Below are 18122 nucleotides of genomic sequence, written 5' to 3'. Positions count from 1 at the left end.
ACCTCTCATAAAGCTTTAGTCTACTTAGTTAGGAAAACTGTGGTTATTAAAACTTTCTCCTTTGCCCCCAAGAAATACTAAAACTCTAGTTTAAAAGATCTCTTTTTCGCAATATTAAAAAGGGTGCTGGACTAACTCTCCTTGTTGTGTTAATTCAGTCTAATTTATCCATCTGTGTGAGACGGCCATCCACTTCACCGTTCTATATGAATGTTTTCACAGTAACAGTGGATCTATCAATTTACCTGCGACAAAGATTAAAGTGTCGGCTTTCTCACATCTTCTCACTTTCCCCTAGGCTTTTGGGTTGCATGAAATTGCTCAAAGATTAGGAGCAGAATCTAAAAAGGAGGAAGCAATTTCTCAGCTCTATGATGCAGTGATAAGAAATCGAGAGGGGAGTAATCCCTAAAATCAAATTTCATTCAATTAAATTAGAAATGTTGGGAGGAATACAAAAACCGAGGCAACGTCATTAGCAATGATGGACAGAGAGAAATGCAGTTAGAAGGCGAAGAGAAATGCAAATCGAGAAGCAGAGTACACAGATGGAAGTGGAGAATATTCGCTCGTCATCTGTGTCAGTTCGCAGGTAAACTACTCTAAACATCAGCAAAGTAAAACTTCTGGAGCAAAATGTTCCGAGGAATCACAGTAATAATTCGCTAATTGGTGAAAAACTGTAGAAAGATGTTGTATCCGTTTGTTAACATGAAATAAATCCCTTCTGTCGGCGAGCCAGTATGCTCATGTGAAGTCAGGGGGAACAAAGCGCAAGGGTGGAGCACATGGACAGCTGAAAACAGCCAGAGGCAGTATCGGATGCTGAACAAAAGTTCATTTTCAGGGTGACTTCACTCTATAATTTTTCTGCCCTTAATAACATTTATTTATGATTTTCAGGACTGTGGTTATGGGAGTTCTGGCGTAGTTTAGATTTGAAACTCAAAATGTTGCCTCTGGCTTACAGAAACAGAAACACTGTGTCCCATGATCATGTTGAAGAGAATCCCATGAAGCCTACAATCAAGCGCTATTTTAAAGAAACCTACTCTGACAAGGAAATTATCTGGTGCGCAAGTTGTATAAATATGAAGTAGGGTTTTTTTTAACTGGTTATGTTGAGGCACAGCAGGCTCCGTCTCAGGCAAGTGAACAGAGCGTAAAGCCTGAATTTATGTGGGGAGACACAAGTCGAACATAAAGAGTCATCAACACCTTCACTGCTCACATTATCAGCTAATGCAATGAGGAAAAGTTAAATGTCTTTTAGTAATACACACTTTTATATCTTCACACCTGGGTTATTGCAACACTCTGTTTACCTGCCTTAATGCTCGTGCTTTAGCTCATCTTCAGACTGTGCAGAACTCGGCAGCCACTGGTTACCAATTTCTTGTAGAATCCATTTTGAAATCCTACTCATGACTTACAAAAGCCTTACGTGGCCAGGTACCGGAGGACATCAGTGAACTTTTAATCTCCTTACTGTCCAAGAAGGCCTCTTAGATCTGCTTGGTGCCTGTTAGCTGTTCCTGGATCCAGGTTAAGGTCAAAAGGTTATCAAACTTTTGCTGTACTGGCTCCTCAGCTTTGGAATAGTCTTCTAGTTAGTATTCAGTCTGGCGACACCGTCTCGGCTTTTAAATCCCGTCTTATCACATATTTTTATAGACTCGCCTTCTTGTCTGACAACTAAACTTATTTGTTTGCATAATACGGCTCTGTTGTGTTTTATCTTACGGATGATTTTATTTCTAAATGTCTTTTATGCTATAGTCTTTTTTTTGTGTAACAGTATTTTGCTGTTGTTTTTATGCTGTGATTGTCTTCTACACTGTCTCTCCGGAAAGCACTTTGTACTTTATTATCATTATTAAATTCAATTTACTTTTCAGGAGATATCGGGTGCCACATTTGAGCACATTATGGCTTTTCTTGGGTTAGTGACAGATGACTTATAAACATTTAGAAGAAATGAGATTGACTTCTTACACTGACGTAAACCAAAGTTTACTTTAGTATATTTATCCATGTGGCTGCATTGATGGCGACAGTGCATAATGAGCGGTGTGTGATGATCTTTACAGCTTAATGAGGGATTGAACATGAGCATGCCACTGAAATTTATTCAAAGTATAAATCCAATACATATAATGAGGCAACTGCACTCCCCTCTGATCAGAGGGCAAGCTTTTTAGATCTCAATCTAACACACAAACAAGTCAATATAAAGAAAGGCACAGGTACAACAGTAGCAAAAGGCGTCAGAATACTCCTACAGAAGTGCTTGTCTGATGTGTGAAACCCCCTCCTCCCACAGCTTTCCAATGTCAACTGGAAAGGTGCCATCCAGTCCTTCCAGTGCCTTTCCATCCAAACTTCACTCCCACTTCGCTTGGCTTGAAATTCTTTCCTAAGCTCGCTATTTTTGTTTCTTTACATATTTACTTCCACGTGTACAATTAAGTACAACACTATGAATGCCTTCCAAGAAAGACTGTCCAAAAGTGTGCGCCGTTATCTCCATATTTAAGCAATTATCATGACATATGACGGCTGAGTTTTCACCCTGACGACAACTGTGGCCGTTCAGAACAGCTATAACACTTTTGCCTTCCAACGTGGTTGGACGACAATATGAACTAGTTGTTTCCAATACTGAATACTTACAGTATTGTTTTAAGATTACTGATTTGGTCAGTTTCACATCATAAAAGAACCATAGATGCTTGAGTGACATGTAGAGGAGGTCTACTCGAATTAACCAAATTAGAGAGCTTGTGCCAAATGGTTATAAGAATAGAAGAAGAGAATTAGCTATCTAGATAGCAAGGTAAAGAAAAAAAGAGATTAATGTGATGGATACTTTCAGCAAACCTGATGCAGGTAGATTGGAAATTATATTTATTCAAATCAAATTTAACAAGCTGGAAAAAAGGAAAGAAATCCAAACTATGCAGAAAGTTACTGGTGTATTAAAACTATGTACATATGGATTTTCCACTCACAAATGTTTGTATATAGTTGGATTCTTATGATTTGATCAAAATGTGGGCAAATATAATCCAATTATCACTAAACTGTAACCATATAAAGAGATGACAAACCAATTACTTTGTATTATAAACATGTTTGAGATTTTTCTAAAGATCAGCTCAGATGATTGTATTTCTAAAAAGAACTATACACATAACCCACACCTCCTAGCACTCATACTAGGATGTTGCTCTAGCCTACACCATTCTGTAATCTCCAGCAAAAGCAACAAAAGAAAAACATTTTCTGTTTTTCCTCTGTTTGCCTGCCAAGAAAGGGATTTCAGCAGCCCTGAAGAGACTAGGACGGCAAAAATAAAGAAGCAGAGCTGTTTGGCTAAAAGCCTGCTGGATTCTCTGATTCTCAAGGACATTTCTATGTCCTATACTCCGCTGAGTCCTCCACCCTTTATCTGAGCCCACCCCGCCCAGCTCCATTGTATCACTCTCAGTCTCAGAGAGCTTCCCGCAATTCCAGCTCAACTGCTTATAGAATAGGAAGCCATGTAAGCCTTTGGAGCTGCAGGGATTGGAGATCCCTGGAGTAAAGCTGGGAACATTCAGAAAAACTCTCTAGTTTTGCTTTTGGACTTTTTTTGCTGAGCCCCATTCTGAAAGTCGAGAGATTTTTAAGTCGCTCTTCACAGAAAATGGGCTTTTTGAAAAGTTGAGAACCATATGAGGAGCGCAGGTCTTATAAAACAGGGTCATTAAAAGGAAACTATATTGTAAGTGGCACTAAGAACAGGAACTATTCTGTATGCACAAAGGTTTCAGAAAGTGTATTCAAAGGCTGATCTATTCAGAAACATAATGAAATATGCCAGTGATTCAATGCTGCCGGTTTACATCATAAACTCAAATATACCTAAAGATATAATACAATACAATTCTGTGTGCTGTATTGTTGCCACATGCAGGGAAACTTACAATGAACAGGCCATTTAATCTATTCATGTTCTCCACATATGAGGCCCTTTCAACCACGGCCGTCAGATACATGCTGTGGGTGTTATAACAGAGACTTCAGTGACGTCATCGCCTCCCTTATCCTCTTCATCCAGGTAAAGCTTTGCAATGTATTGTTTTGTCAAGGTAACACAAGATTCAAAAGTTTGTCAATGGATGGTTTCTATTTGTTCTCACACTCTCACACTGATCTTTTTGCTTCTGGTCTGAACTTTTCAGTCTTCTAGTGCCAAATAATTTTGGGGTATGGCCAGACTAAATGTGGCAAGTTAGGCAGAACCGCTGCCTCTAATTAATTTTCAGAAACTGCAAATCTCTTGACAACATAACAGGATCATAGATCCCTTGGTGGCCCCGCAGCTACCAATTAAAAGGAAATTGTGAATTCCCTATGGGTTCCTTTGTTGATTTTTGTTATAATTTATCTATTTAAAAGACATAAACCCTTATTGTCTTATATCGTAAAATCTGAAAATGTCAACTTGGAGGCAATTTCAAGCACCAGTTGTGCTTTAACAAATTTTGGGATTATAAAAAGTAAACTTTGGGAGCACTGGGACAAATTTGGGGATTAGGCGGCACTGAAGCAAAGTTTTAGGGGCATTATACCAAATTCAGAGATTATGTTAATGTCCCAAAAAGGATTGGGCCAGCCCATTATTTTATGTAGCTCATTATACCATGAAAAGTTGTCTAAATTGTTCAGTTTCTATCCATTTCTGCCATTTCTGACACTTATCTGGATTTGGTGGCGGCAGCGTGAGGTAGAGCATAAATTTCCCTCCCAGTCACTTCCTGCAGCTCCTCCGGGAGGGATTCTGAAGTGCCCTCTAGGCCAGATGGGATATGTAATCCCTCAGGAATTTACAGTTTGGCCCCATGGTCTCCTACATCCACAGGGAGATGTCAAAATAGCATTCTGATTAGATAACTAAACCACCTTAAGTGACTCCTTTGTGGTTCTGGTTAAAGCTTCTCATCTCCTCCCTTCAGGTGAGCCCACCTAAAAGGAAATTGAATTTGGCATCCATGATCTCATTTTGTCAGGCACTACCCAGAGCTCATAACAATGGCTAAGGTTTAGGTCTTGGGTCCCCAGACTGGATCCAGTCTCATACAAATTGACTTGCATGAGAAACTAAACTTGACTGACTGTAAAGTTGGACTAACTTTACAGCGTCACAACACTCCTAACCAGCTGCAAATGAACCACGGTCCTCTTTGTACTGACAACGGGTGGACTGAAAACCTCATACCACTGTACACCACTCCTAGAATTTAAAACTAGACCTGTAACATTTATTTGATTACTAATAACACAACAACATGTTTGTTTCTATCCATGCGAACTCATTCAAGCTGAATGCAGCTGCACAAAATCGATGTATGGCAAACTCCAAGGTGTAAAAGTGCACATGTAGAACAAAGCGAGCAGGAGGATGTTTGATATGCACACGGTGAAAATCAATCTTGTGTAACAAACCACAAACCAACACTCTCAGACCACTTCAGGTTGTGGTGGTGATGGTTGTGTCTGAGTTTAAGTCTAAAACAAACCAAACCTCTGATGCACAAAATAAAGACCACTTTCCATTAATAGGGGTTTGTTCTTTTATCTTACCTTTCGCCTTGGATCACATCTTTTAGATTAAAGCCTCTTTACCAAATATTTCTGAGTTGTCTCTGTGCTTCTCCTGCATGTCTGATATAGATGGTGTTGTCATGGTTTGCCTCCAGCTTCAAAGTGCTGATAAAAACAGAGAAAACAAAAACATCTTTTTTTTTTTTTTTTTTTTTTTTTTTTTAAATCTGGGAAGCATTACCACCCCCGCAAAAACACATAAAATGGACAAAGAAAATACAATAGAGGGAATATGGACTTCAAGAACAATCTCCCTGCAGACTGGCTGGTAATATTTTCCAGTATATTGTTGCAACAATAATCTCCATCTTTATTTTCAAGCAAACATATTTTCACTATATTCCAGTCTCGGCTATCATAAAGCAAAGCTTTAACTCATGTGTGAAAATATGAGGGAGAGAATAAAGCTAACCAAGGCAAAGAAAAAAAACTTGATTACTGAAGGGTGAAAACATTACTTTTATATATAGCTGTTTATGAAGGCACTGAATTTAATCAAAAACCTAGTCATAAAAATGATGTGAAATAACAGAGCAAGAAATTGCCAAAGTTGATTGATTTTCCGCCTTAACGGCCACACCTGCCAGAGAGGCTGTGGGGGGGGGGGATATATTTGTATAGCCTGCCACTCTGTCAACATCAGGCATCAAACACAAAGACTGTTGTCAAGCATTGACAGTGAAGAATGTTTCCCACTGTTTCTGATTAAGAGACAGCAAGCAATAGATAAATCATCAGTGTGCTGCTCTAGATCCTCAGCTTCTCAGAGGCCACCCTCAGCCATCTGTTGACGGAAGACTCTCCTCCCCCCACCCCCCTTCTTTTCCAGATACACACATTTAATGCTCCTCCCCGTTGTTGCCTGCAGAGCTGCACAGGGCCACAGATGTCATGATAGGCCACGGGGACTGTAAACAACCCTGTCCTCGCTCCCCATCGATCAGTCAAAGGCAGACAGTCTAAGCACCTGTGATGAGCCTCTATTCTGATGACTGTAAGAAAAAGAAAAAAAAAGCATAAAACCCTGAGTAATGTCAATTTGTGTTTAGGGTTTAAGAACAAAAATCAAAGACAGGCAGTCTCTCTCCTTAGTCATTAATCCATCCATGCTGAGAGAAGCATGCCTGAGTTGGTATAATGAGAAATAAAACACCAAGAGGAGTTGCAAGGAAATCATGCGTCATTTACTACCTCTTGTCGACTGCGGGGCTCAGCAGCTGGCACAACAGTTTGTCTATCGCAGGTTGAGGAGGAAACAACAGGTGGCAATTTCTGTTACGATACAATCCATTGACTCTGATCATTGACGGCAGGGGAAACCTGCATACACACTAATGGCAGAGTGATGGCTGCTTCTGTAAACATTAAAAGTATATATATATATATATATATATATATATATATATATATATATATATATATATCCTCCTCCTGGAGTAATATCAGAGATTCAAGACGTAAAGTCAAAAAACTCCAGCTGTTTCCTAACCAGAGGACAGACAACACTGCATCTTCCTCATTTGCAAATAAAGGTTGGTTGAAACATCGCAGGTAACTTACAAATAAATCTAAAAAAAACAAAACCTTCTGCACAAATTTCATGCCAAAAAAAGCTTTTGTTGGAATTCGTGAAAAGTCAGATTAGTTGCAAAACTTAGTTGCTTAAATTGATTTATTAAATTTTCTCTGTTAAGACGTTCAATGATAAATATTCCTGATAGTTACAGTTCCTCGATGATGGAGGATAGTGCCGAGAGCGAGTGACAAAAAAAAAAAAGATAAAAATTGTTTTAATTTTCAATTATGTGTCTCTGATGATGTAACACCAGATGCTTCATTATTTCTTCTTTAATGACAGCTTTGGGGGTAAATATGCCAACAAACAGTAGTAGTGGGATTTCACTTCTTCTTCTCGTTTTTTCACTCGAAATGGAAACTTCTCAAATGCATCCGTAAAAGTCCGATCCGATCCATCTGATCTGAAATATGCAAGTGGACAACGTGAGCAACACGTGGAACAACCTTAGGAAAAAAGGCTACAGAAGAGACAGTTGTTTGTGGGCATGCGGGAACAATCTGACGTCATCACAAGGAGGAAGTAAAGGTAACAAATGGAGCGTTCAGGTGAGATTGAAGCCCTGGTCTTTGACTTGCAGGGAGCATTTTTACAAACGTTCACTTAAGTTTTGGAACTTTGACCATGTTTACAGTGTTTAACCATGTTTTACCATCCTTATACTGTAAAGTCAAGGAATACTACAGCACCCATCTTTTTTAAATAAACAGTGTACTCTGGATAAAGTAAAGGCATTCCTTTAAGACCCCTGTACTCCAGACAGCCACCTCGGCCACATCCAGGACGGTTAATAGTTCAATTACCGTTTGGCAGGTACGCTCTCAGGAGGAATCGACTGTTACCGGCTGATTAGCTCCGCCGCTGTTCAATACAGCTACTGGATAACACCCGCCTGCTTGTTAACCCGGCGCCACTGTGAAGCTCGCTGGCCAGTGATGAACAATAAGACCTACATGGCTGAGCAGAGACCAGTACAAGGGATGCTGGAGCACTCGTCTTACACAATGAGAAAGATAACTAAATATCCTCAAGCAAGGTGGATGAATGTTTGTGTTTGTCTGCAGAGAGGATTTATTTTTACGGTGGTGCCCCTGCTGTAAACTTTATTCCTTTTTTTTTTTAATCCAAACTGATGTTAAATAAATATATATTTTATGAGCTGAGAGTCGGGGCCCGGTCTGCTCTCTCAGTCTGAGATCCATTCTTGTACTGAAAGAGACTTCAAAAGATGTGCGCCTGTACCAGAACGCATCACGGAGACACACCTAATGATGCATCGCGGTGATTGACAGGATTGCTCAAACATTAACTAGCTTTTGCAGGCTCTGCGCTGATGCACTTTGCTTTTATGCTGCATTCTGGATTCAGTTGAAGAGGGTATAATTATCTCTGCTGGTGGTACGGAGCTGCTCCAGTAAAGTGGAACATGCACGGAAACTGGGTGTTAATGCGGGGGGAATATGAGTTATGTCGAACGAGCTAACGGAGAGTATACGGAGTTAAACGTTGGTCGTACCTTTATAGTGTTGCATGCTGTTAGTTCCTTCGCATGTTTGTGGTGGGAAGCAGACCTCAGCACCTCATCCATCTGTTTACTGATAGCTCAAAGCTCTGCAAACATGAAGGAACATTATATTATCATGAGACTGATAGGACTTATTGGATCACCATTTGTATGCCAGACAAACAGCATTTACATTTTTTCACATTTATCTCTTTCTAATGACTGTGAAGTGATTTCTGTCATTGTAGATGAAAACAACCAGTATGATTTTATATCTATATGAGGAATATTCACAGTAGCTGACGAAACAAACTCACCTCAAGGTCTATTTAGTAGCTTTTCAAACATGTCATTATCAGAGTTTTTCTCCTAGACCTTGCTACTTTCTCTCAGACACTGCAACTCTTTATTATTTCATTTATTGTTCTGTTTTTTTTTTTAAACTTGACCGAATAAAGTCTGTTGAATCATAAATCATTCATGGAATTATAGATGGTTTTTTTTAGCAGTTTAAAAGGACTGATTGTCAATGTTAGCTCTCAGCGTTTACTCTTTACCTTGAAAACGGCAACAACAATCTCACAATCTCCAGTAAGTAGCTGTACTGGAGCTTTCAACATTATCCTCGTCATTGATCAATTAAATGATTGAGCTTCAGAACACCTACTAAATGGACCTTGTGTCAACTTCTGTTTCCAAGTTTGATAAACTATGAGAAATCCTTAAAGTGAAATAAAAATTTGACCATTTGAGAAATTTTCAGGAAACAGTTTCAACTGATTAAACTCCATCTGCCGATGAAGATCATAAGATATGATTGAAAGCTCTGCAACAGCTTCTAATTGGCCCTTTACATGAGTTTGTTATGTCAACTGCTGTTTCCAAAGTCAAAAATGAACTTTGAATCGTACTATTAGCAGAAATTAGTGAACTCTTACTATTCATGGTGATTTTGACAACAAACTGTGTGGTTGACCAACTTCATAGCAGAGAAAGCACAGGTGTAACTAATTACATTAAAGATGGCTGCATTCAATCTAGGCTTTCTACCTCCAGGGCCCTACTATAGTGCATGTTTGCTTACTGGAACACTTAAATGTAATGGGACCATCGTTAATTAATCCTATTAGCCTAGTTACACCTGTGCTTTTCCTTTCATGACAAGTCAAAATGTCTTCCCTGGCTAACACGGCTAAGAGTTTATGAACAGGTCAATTTATTTGTAGAGCACATCTAAAACTAACACTGAAGTGCTTTATGGAGAAATAAAAAGTACAACAAGGTTATTAAAATTAAAACAAATCACGTGGCATGAAGCAGGAGACTACACCTCCAACTCCAGAGCACCACAGAAACTCTTAAAATAGTCACATTTGGCCTCACCTTTCCTCAAATGTGACTTCAACGCCGCCATATCAACTGTTGGCAGGTCTCAATGTGTATTAATAACTGGTTAGGGCACGCCACCTAGCGTTAAAAGTCTCTACTTGTGTTTCATATTAGCAGTACTGTAGCTTTTCCTCATTAAAAACAGGGCAGAGAGGGGTTTTACGCACACCGCTCCAACAGCCCCTCTCATAACAGGCGCGTGGCCGAATCTGTCCACGCGCAGATATAGCCGCAGCTGGGCGCGCGCGCGCTCGCGCTGCAAAGTTTAAAGAGAAAAAGTTTGCTCATCAGTCATTCACCGCCAGCTCCGGCGCGTTCACGCACCAGGTTTGGAGATGTCGGTGCCGTCTCCGCGCTCCTGGTGGCGGAGGGGAAAGTATTTTGTCTTCTAAAAGGAATCGAACTAAAAGCACAAAATGTTTGGGTGAGTACCTATAAAAAAGAGTGTTTGTTTGGTCCATTAAAGGTACGAATGTTGTAGTTTAACATTAGAAATGTTTACCAGGCTTTGGTATACCGGATGTATTTTTATGACTGTGATGTGTCTGTCTGTATTTGTGAAAAACGAAGAAATGGGAAAACTTTGCTTTTATGTGTACATGTGGGTTGCTGTGAGCGCGCGCCTGTGTATGTTTCTGTGTATCTGTTTATCTATCAAATAAGGAAAAATAATGCACATGGTGAAATATTATTTAACTGTACAAGTTTGATGTGTTGTATGTTTTGTTTATCTCCGCCACATTATTATTCAGGCATAACAGGCCTGACTTAAATTGAGTCTCAGACTCCCCTTTTGATGAGTTTTTGGGTGAGACACCCAGCAGAGATACAGTGTACAGGTGTTTTGTAAATGCAAAGCACACACACACCAACAAAAGGAATGATTTTAGTGGTATTTTTATTGTTTTTTAATGTCTTGTTGTGTTTTATCCTCTCAGAAACTGTTGCGTATGTTATTTGCAGTGGTGGAAAAAGTAATCAGATCCTTCACTTACTGTATTTAAAAGTAGTAATACCACAGTATAGTTCAAGTACAAGTCCTGCACTTACTTAAGCACAGAAGTATTATCAGCAAAACTTATGTAAAGTATCAAAAGTAAAGGTATTTGTTATGCAGAATGGTTTGTTTCATAATGTTATTATATATTATGTTACAGGACAGTCATTGCAGATGCATGTACTTTATATACTGTTGCTTAGTCTTGTCTGGAGCAATGGATCATATCTTGGAAGCAGATTGCGTATTTTTATATAAAATCTGATTCTGATGTAAGTAATGATGTAACTATATCTGTAAATATAGCGGAGCAAAAAATGCAACATTTCCCTCTGAAATGTAGGGCCGAAATACTTAAGTAAAGTACAAGTATGTCAGAATTATACTTTTGTAAATACACTTAGTTACTTACCACAACTGGTTATGTGTGTATGTGTACCCTTTGGTTCTGAATTTGCAGTAAAATCATTTTGGTTAGGCTTTAGGGGAAAAGTTAATGCTCCATAGAAGCAATTTGCATTTATTTTTCCAAACAATTTCCTTAAATTGGTTTTGAATGCAAAGAGCAAAATTGTTTAGAGATCTGTGGTGTTCCTCCTAATCACACAGATCGCACTATAAGACACACTGAGGAATATGGAGATATATTTTTAATTGAATTGAATGATTATCTGTCCCCTAAAGTACTTCAAATCACCCCGTTTACCTTTTATATGTGTTTCCTTTTAGCAGTGGTATTTTAAGATTTCAAGATACCACTGGCCTGTGAAAAGAAAAAATGAGTCAGAAAAGCTCTCAGGCAGGAGAAAGACGGGAGAAAGCTCTGTATGATACGGCTAGTGTAACACAAATTAATCAGATTAAAGAATTACAGCATTCCATGGCAGAATCTCACACAATCATCCGGGCAAAAATGCAGGTTTACAATGTTGTAATGCTGAAAGTTCAGCTTCCCTGTGGAAATCTGTGCTTCTAACAGCGGACAAAACCGTATCTCTGCTTTAAAAAAAAAATGTGATGCCTAATTATAAATCAATTAAACACTATCCAGGGAGCTGCCTTGTTCTTAATGACAGCCTCCCTTTAGAGAGTTTACACTCACTCACACATGAGCACTCAGGTGTGGGACAGGACGGGTTAATGAGTGACTAAACTGGGCAGAGGGCAGGTATACTTTACACTTTCAGAGAGACGTTAAATGTGGGAACATGTCACCTAAAATAAACCTGCAGACAATCCAAAAATACTTCCGTCAGGACTGAAAACATCAGGATGGTAAGAGGTCAAAGTTTATGAGAGTTTTGTCGTCAAGTTTTGTGGGTTTAGCTTGTCTTTGTTGTTAAAAACCGGATATCTCCACACAATGTTTGACAGTAAGTTGTTGACTTTGTGGCTGCTGATTAAAGTTGAATAGAATTAATATAATATCAGCTGTGGTTTGTAGTTTTCCCGATTGATGTACCTTTTTGTACCCCACTTTACTTGAGGGGGCACAGAAAAGGGTAAATAACTGTTAGATAATGATGAAGTAATGAGGGACTACTTAGTAACTGATCAGTGTTATGTATCACTTTTCTCGGGGTGCACAAAAACAGTAACTAATGTTTAATTAATAATGAGTCGTTACTAGTTTTGTGCCCCTCAGCAGCTGCTTCAGAGATAATCAGCAGCGACTCATGAAGAAAGTGGTCAGTATGATCGATTGACACATATTCATGAACTAATCATTACCTAATAATTCATTAATACAGGATCTCACAGTCTGATCTCATCAGTATCTACTAGATAGTCTTCCTTTAGGAATTATTGGGGACATACGTGTTAACGATTCATCAATTATCAGGTCATTCCTCATTTGTTCCTCACTCGTTTCTCAATTAACTAATCATTAACTTATTATTAGCCCCTCTATTAAATTTAATTTGGAGTTATTCAAGAAGTGCCGGCTGGTTTACTAGCAGTTAGTTTCCTCATTCATTCATCATTTTCTCCCTGCTAACTGATCAAAACTTTGTGTACCTTTATTATAAAGTGTTACCGGTCTCTGTTTACCAGACACATTGTTCTCATTACACTGTATAAAGTGCAAACAAAGGGCAACCACACTTCAGCTTTGTATGTACTCAGATAAAGGTCAGTTTTATGTGTGCATTGAAGGTGCGCCACTTTTAGAAACAGAGAAAACGCTGCTGATTGTATTCTTTACTCCGTGGATTCAGATGTGCATAGTGTTTCAACAGAAATGGAAATTTCTTACATAGATATCCTCAAGTATGGAGATAATGTCATTCTTCTCCGGTTTGATGTTACACCCAATCAGACTGAAACCACCAATTATTCTCCTCTCAACAGATGAGCGCCCATCCGTAATCGAGCTCGGACAATCAGCCGACCCTGATTGGACTCTTTTTTTTTTTTTTCCCCCTCTCGACGAGTTGCTGCCTGCAGCCGCTGTGGGAGCCGGAGTCGCCATGGAGACAGTGGTGATCGTGGCCATTGGGGTGTTGGCCACCATTTTCCTGGCCTCCTTCATTGCCCTGGTGGTGGTGTGCAGACACCGCTACTGCCACCCACACGACCTGCTGCACCACTTTGACTCCAAGTCAGTTAAACAATACAAAACCTCTAAATCTATAACAGACAGGAGTTTTCATTTCTGTGTTTCCTTCAGAGTCTTAAAACTTTCTGTATCATGTGGCCTACTATTCTGTCGCAGTTGGACTTCATTTACCTCAAAAATGTATTTTCCTTTTGCAGATTTTCCACTGCCTTTTCATACTACAGATTCACAACTTTTGATTAGTTACCATTTGGGGAAAAAAATGATAATAATAACATTGGCTCATGGGATCCTAAAGCCTTTCCAACAATGTATTTATTCATGAAAAGGAGATATTACAAAGAAAATATTTCAAATAAGAACGCTAGAAGCAAACAAAGAAGTGAATTATAAAAGGAAATTAGGTCATCACTAGTCATTTACATCAATTAATATGCATCCATAAGTTTGGGATTCAGTTTCCTCTTCAGGACTTACTAAAAATAGGAATATAATATAAATCCAGTAGAAAATAATCCATTAAACACTCAAACAATTCAATATAATTTCTACCAGATTAAACAAGAGGTAAAAAGTCCTTGTTTTAAACTACATACTGTAGGTTGTCTCTTTTCTCGCCTCTGGTTTGGAGAGAAAAGGTTGATCGATCTTAATGGTTTTATAATTTAATGAGAGTCTGTGAATGGAGTTTGATGTTGTGGCAACTTGTGATTTAAAACCATATATTCACAGATTTTTGTTTTCGAGCATTTTTTAAAAATTGTTCTCGTTAAATTCAATTTCCAGGCACAGAAAATTAATAATAAATCAATATAAGTTATTCGTCATCAGAATCCAGCTTACCTTCCTCTGCTGTTCCTGTCCTGTCCCTCAGACCCACAGTCGATCTGATCGGAGCCATGGAGACCCAGAGCGAGCCGTCGGAGCTGGAGCTGGACGACGTGGTCATCACCAACCCTCACATCGAGGCCATCTTAGAGAACGAGGACTGGATAGAAGACGCCTCGTACGTCTTAGCAGTAGCACTTATTGGCATGACATAAACTGCGAATACTGCCTCGCAGAATTTTAGTGATACCATAAAGAGATTAGTAAATGTCACTGCTATAAATGTTTGTTTTATCAGTGTCAAAACTAATTCTGTGTTTTTTTTCTCAAACAGTGGTTTGGTTTCTCACTGCATCTCTATCCTAAAGGTAACTGAAGTGTACTTGCTCCTTTAGTCCATTTTTTTTAAAGTATATTCAGTGATTTACTGATACTAACACAGTTAATCCCACTCTCAGATCTGCCACACTTTGACTGAAAAGTTGGTTGCTATGACAATGGGCTCGGGGGCAAAGGTCAAAGCCCCAGCCAGCCTGAGTGACATCATCACTGTAGCCAAACGCATCAGCCCGAGGTAACGTGCACGATTCACCACAACTTCATATAACTGATTCAGGCAAACCCGCCTCCTCACATCCTCATTGACCTGTCTCGCAGGGTGGACGACGTGGTCAGATCCATGTACCCGCCTCTGGATCCAATTCTGCTCGATGCCAGGTAATCGCATCCCTTTCTCCATTACTTAAATGGGCCTTTCGCATGACTGTGAAAGCTTAATGCAAAGACCTACCGCTCTGCCGATTGATTTGGCGTCTGAAGAAGCTGGAGAGGAGCGACCACATGACTTTGATTTATCCATAATTTAATAATCTTTGAGATTTACAGACATATGATAGGGACCGTTATGCACATTCTCAAGTGTCACAGGAAATTGATGCTTCCAGGAAAACTTTCAGAAAGCTCAAAAATTGGTGTTTTTCATCATTTAATCAAATTGAATTTAAAGTTTATGCAATTCGTCATGTGTTGTGTTACTTTCGTGCTCTTTCTGTACCCGTTGTATGTTGTCACCAGTGTGTTTTTGCTTACTTTAGAAAAAAGTGTTTTTGGAAATAAGTGCTTTTTCACTTTTTCATCCAGCAGCAGCAGCAGCAGCAAGAAAGCTAGTTTAAATTAAACCCATTTGTTATATTCTTCTCCCTCAGGGCCACTGCTCTCCTCCTTTCAGTCAGCCACCTGGTGCTGGTCACCCGCAACGCCTGTCACATGTCCGGCAGTATGGACTGGATCGACCAGTCGCTCCACGCGGCCGAAGATCACATGGTGGTTTTGCGTGAGGCGGCGCTGGCCTCTGAACCGGACCGAAGCATACCTGGAGCCGACGTACAGAGAGAGCAAGCCATTTAGGGCAGACACAGACTCAGACACAAACAAACAGCAGCAGCAGGGTGTGAAAATGTGTCATATTATCATTGAGCTGCTTCTTTTCAAAGTTCTGTATTCAATTGATACGTTCTGCAAGTCACGCACGCTTCCCAAACTCATCATCCAGTCACTTCCGAGCTGTAAATGGATGTGTTGATGGATGCGGGGACTCAATTTCTCATTTTCACATCGCACATCGAGAAAAGGCCACGTAATTTAATCTTGTCTGATTACAAAAAGTCTGTGCATTCACTAGCTGTATAGTAATAACTGCAAAGTAGATGTCACACACTCAGATCCAGGTGGCTTTACCCATACAGATTTTTTTTTTTTTTTTTTTAGAGTTGGTCTGTTTAAGGTGTAAGCTGCCTGCGAGCGAAAAGGTCTTTGGAAATTTCTTCCCGAGTGCACCATCACCCAGCGGTGGGCCTAAATCCAATCTCACCGGCACTGCACAGTCACATGGAGGCTTAGTCAGCTAATCCATTCTGAGGAAAATAACACCCAGTTAGCCAGCGAGTCCAAAGGGGCTCCAATTCAGTGGACCAATGGAAGACTAACCTGACTTATTTACAATTTGTGGGGGGTCAGCATGACTTGGGGTTGTTTAAAAGCCTCCTTCGGTTACTCTTACACTGTTAGAAATCACCTGTGTGTGAGGTTTTTAGTGCAGCTCAAGAGAGCAACAGCTGTAGTTTTAGCGCATCAGCAGTAAAGTTAACATCCAGTTGAGTACTGCCTTTTTTTTTCTCATTTATGCATTATGTTATGATTGACTGAGGCTGTTATCAATGGTATCTCTTCCTCTTAAAAGCTTGTTTTTTCCCCCTGTGAGACTTGTTGAGTCAAGAAAAAGACGCTTGTGCTTTAATTCTGACACCAAAAGGTTTAGAAAAAAAGAAAATTTTGCTAAGAAATTCAACTGTAGCTGCTGTTTCTATCTACATGATGCCAGGAATATGAAAAATACACAAATATCAAAGTAGACCAAGACATTTTAAGTACATCACCATTAGCTGTTAAGAATATTCGTGTTACACAGTTGATTTCCTGTCAGAGAGTCACTATCTGAGAGTACATTATGTCTTTGTATATTGGCGTGTCAGGAGGATGTTTTGAACAGTGTGTTGGTTGAGGTGAAGCAGAATTAGCGTGTTGTTTTGGGCCAGAGGGATGTTATTGGAGCATGTCTACCTGCTCCCCCATGCATAGCTAATAGTAAACCTCCAAGGAGTCCTAATAAGGCATTAACCACAGTCAGAGTGAACACATGGGCTCCAGCTACATTGACCATGGCACACAAGGCTGGCAGACAAATAAACACATCATAACATCATATGACACACGACTGTAAAATACACAGCATAGATTTTGCCGTCAAACACGCTTGTTTTAAGATTTTGGCAAAGCAGCAGTTTTTCTTTTTCTGTCAAAGTTTAAAGATGTTTCGATGGAAATATATCGATCGAGGAGGAAACATTTAGAAAGTGGTTAGCCTTTTATTTTTTTTTTTTCTTGTTTACATTGTTTATTAGAATTGATCTTTTTTTTTGTAAGCACTCTTATGTTCTCATCCCTTATCCCACAGTTTGTTACTGACGTTCTTCCTTTTTTTCCCACACACCTTTTCTTTATATCTTTCACTGATTTGTACAGAGAAAATGTTTCATAGGAAAATGTGCTTTGTGTTTTTTTTTTGTTTTTTTTTTTTTGCTCTGAACAATAGCTACGGAGAAATCCATGTCCGATTAAAAAGTCCACACACTCATACTAATTTGACATAAATAAAAGTGAATTTTTCTTCTTTTTATTACGTTGTGAGCAGTCCTTTGTGCAACAGCATGGTGCTAATATCCCCCTGCCGTCATCCCTTCTTGGCAGAGGAGGAGGAAGTCCCTGCTACAGCGCGTCAGTCAGCCTCCGCTTGTTATCGCTGTCTAGAAAAGCAGCCCTTTGCTTTTCTTCAGATCAATCTGCTTCCAGTCTGGGAGGGAGGCATATTCATCTCTCTTCATTTCCAAAATAGTCTGAAACATAATTGCAGTGATTTATTTACGGAGGACACGATGTAGGAATGAATTCATAAATAGAATAAAAATGTTAATATTAAAGTTTAGACAAAACTTATTCTCATAAATTATCTTCAGATTATAAACATATGAGACGATCAGTTTTCATTAGTAAAATCTGGTGA

The 18122-nt window shown here is 39.3% G+C and overlaps 3 protein-coding genes across 9 annotated transcripts in view; 1 reads left to right on the top strand and 2 right to left on the bottom strand.

Annotated features, from left to right (window-relative positions):
* The window catches only part of znf281a (zinc finger protein 281a), a 113730-nt gene extending 103409 nt beyond the window's left edge, over window positions 1-10321 (bottom strand). The window contains exons 1-4 of one of the 2 annotated variants that reach the window (XM_042393208.1): window positions 10113-10321; window positions 8742-8836; window positions 6487-6641; window positions 5629-5754 (exon numbers count right to left, since the gene is read on the bottom strand). The gene's annotated coding sequence lies outside the window, so the exon portion shown is untranslated. The remainder of the gene's footprint in view (window positions 1-5628; window positions 5755-6486; window positions 6642-8741; window positions 8837-10112) is intronic. The other variant, XM_042393209.1, reaches the window with a different exon arrangement.
* Window positions 10322-10427: 106 nt separating this feature from the next.
* Window positions 10428-17738, top strand: tmem98 (transmembrane protein 98). Of its 2 annotated transcripts, none has more exons than XM_042393214.1 (7): window positions 10428-10542; window positions 13564-13717; window positions 14550-14681; window positions 14838-14871; window positions 14962-15077; window positions 15161-15220; window positions 15709-17738. In XM_042393214.1, exons 2-7 carry the CDS (start codon window positions 13587-13589, stop codon window positions 15908-15910), a joined length of 675 nt encoding a protein of 224 aa, XP_042249148.1. In that variant the 5' UTR covers window positions 10428-10542; window positions 13564-13586; the 3' UTR covers window positions 15911-17738. The 2 variants fall into 2 exon arrangements, with proteins under 2 accessions (XP_042249148.1, XP_042249147.1); XM_042393213.1 differs by having other exon boundaries at window positions 10429-10542; window positions 13468-13717.
* svilc (supervillin c) overlaps window positions 15926-18122 on the bottom strand; it is a 24166-nt gene continuing 21969 nt past the window's right edge. For all 5 annotated transcript variants that reach the window (XM_042393206.1, XM_042393203.1, XM_042393205.1 and 2 more), the window contains one exon: window positions 15926-17955. In XM_042393206.1, the coding sequence (XP_042249140.1) occupies window positions 17866-17955 (90 nt within the window). In that variant the 3' untranslated portion in view covers window positions 15926-17865. The remainder of the gene's footprint in view (window positions 17956-18122) is intronic.

The sequence above is a fragment of the Thunnus maccoyii genome, chromosome 18 (genome assembly GCF_910596095.1).
Source record: "Thunnus maccoyii chromosome 18, fThuMac1.1, whole genome shotgun sequence".
NCBI lineage: Eukaryota > Metazoa > Chordata > Actinopteri > Scombriformes > Scombridae > Thunnus > Thunnus maccoyii.
This window is presented reverse-complemented; position numbering and strand designations above follow the sequence as displayed.

Excerpts from the sequence above, each read along its gene's own strand:
- tmem98 (XM_042393214.1), top strand. The coding sequence starts at position 13,587 with ATGGAGACAGTGGTGATCGTGGCCATTGGGGTGTTGGCCACCATTTTC. Across the intron at positions 14,682-14,837 it reads GACTGGATAGAAGACGCCTC|TGGTTTGGTTTCTCACTGCA; the intron begins GTACGTCTTAGC and ends TTTCTCAAACAG. Across the intron at positions 15,221-15,708 it reads CCAATTCTGCTCGATGCCAG|GGCCACTGCTCTCCTCCTTT; the intron begins GTAATCGCATCC and ends CTTCTCCCTCAG.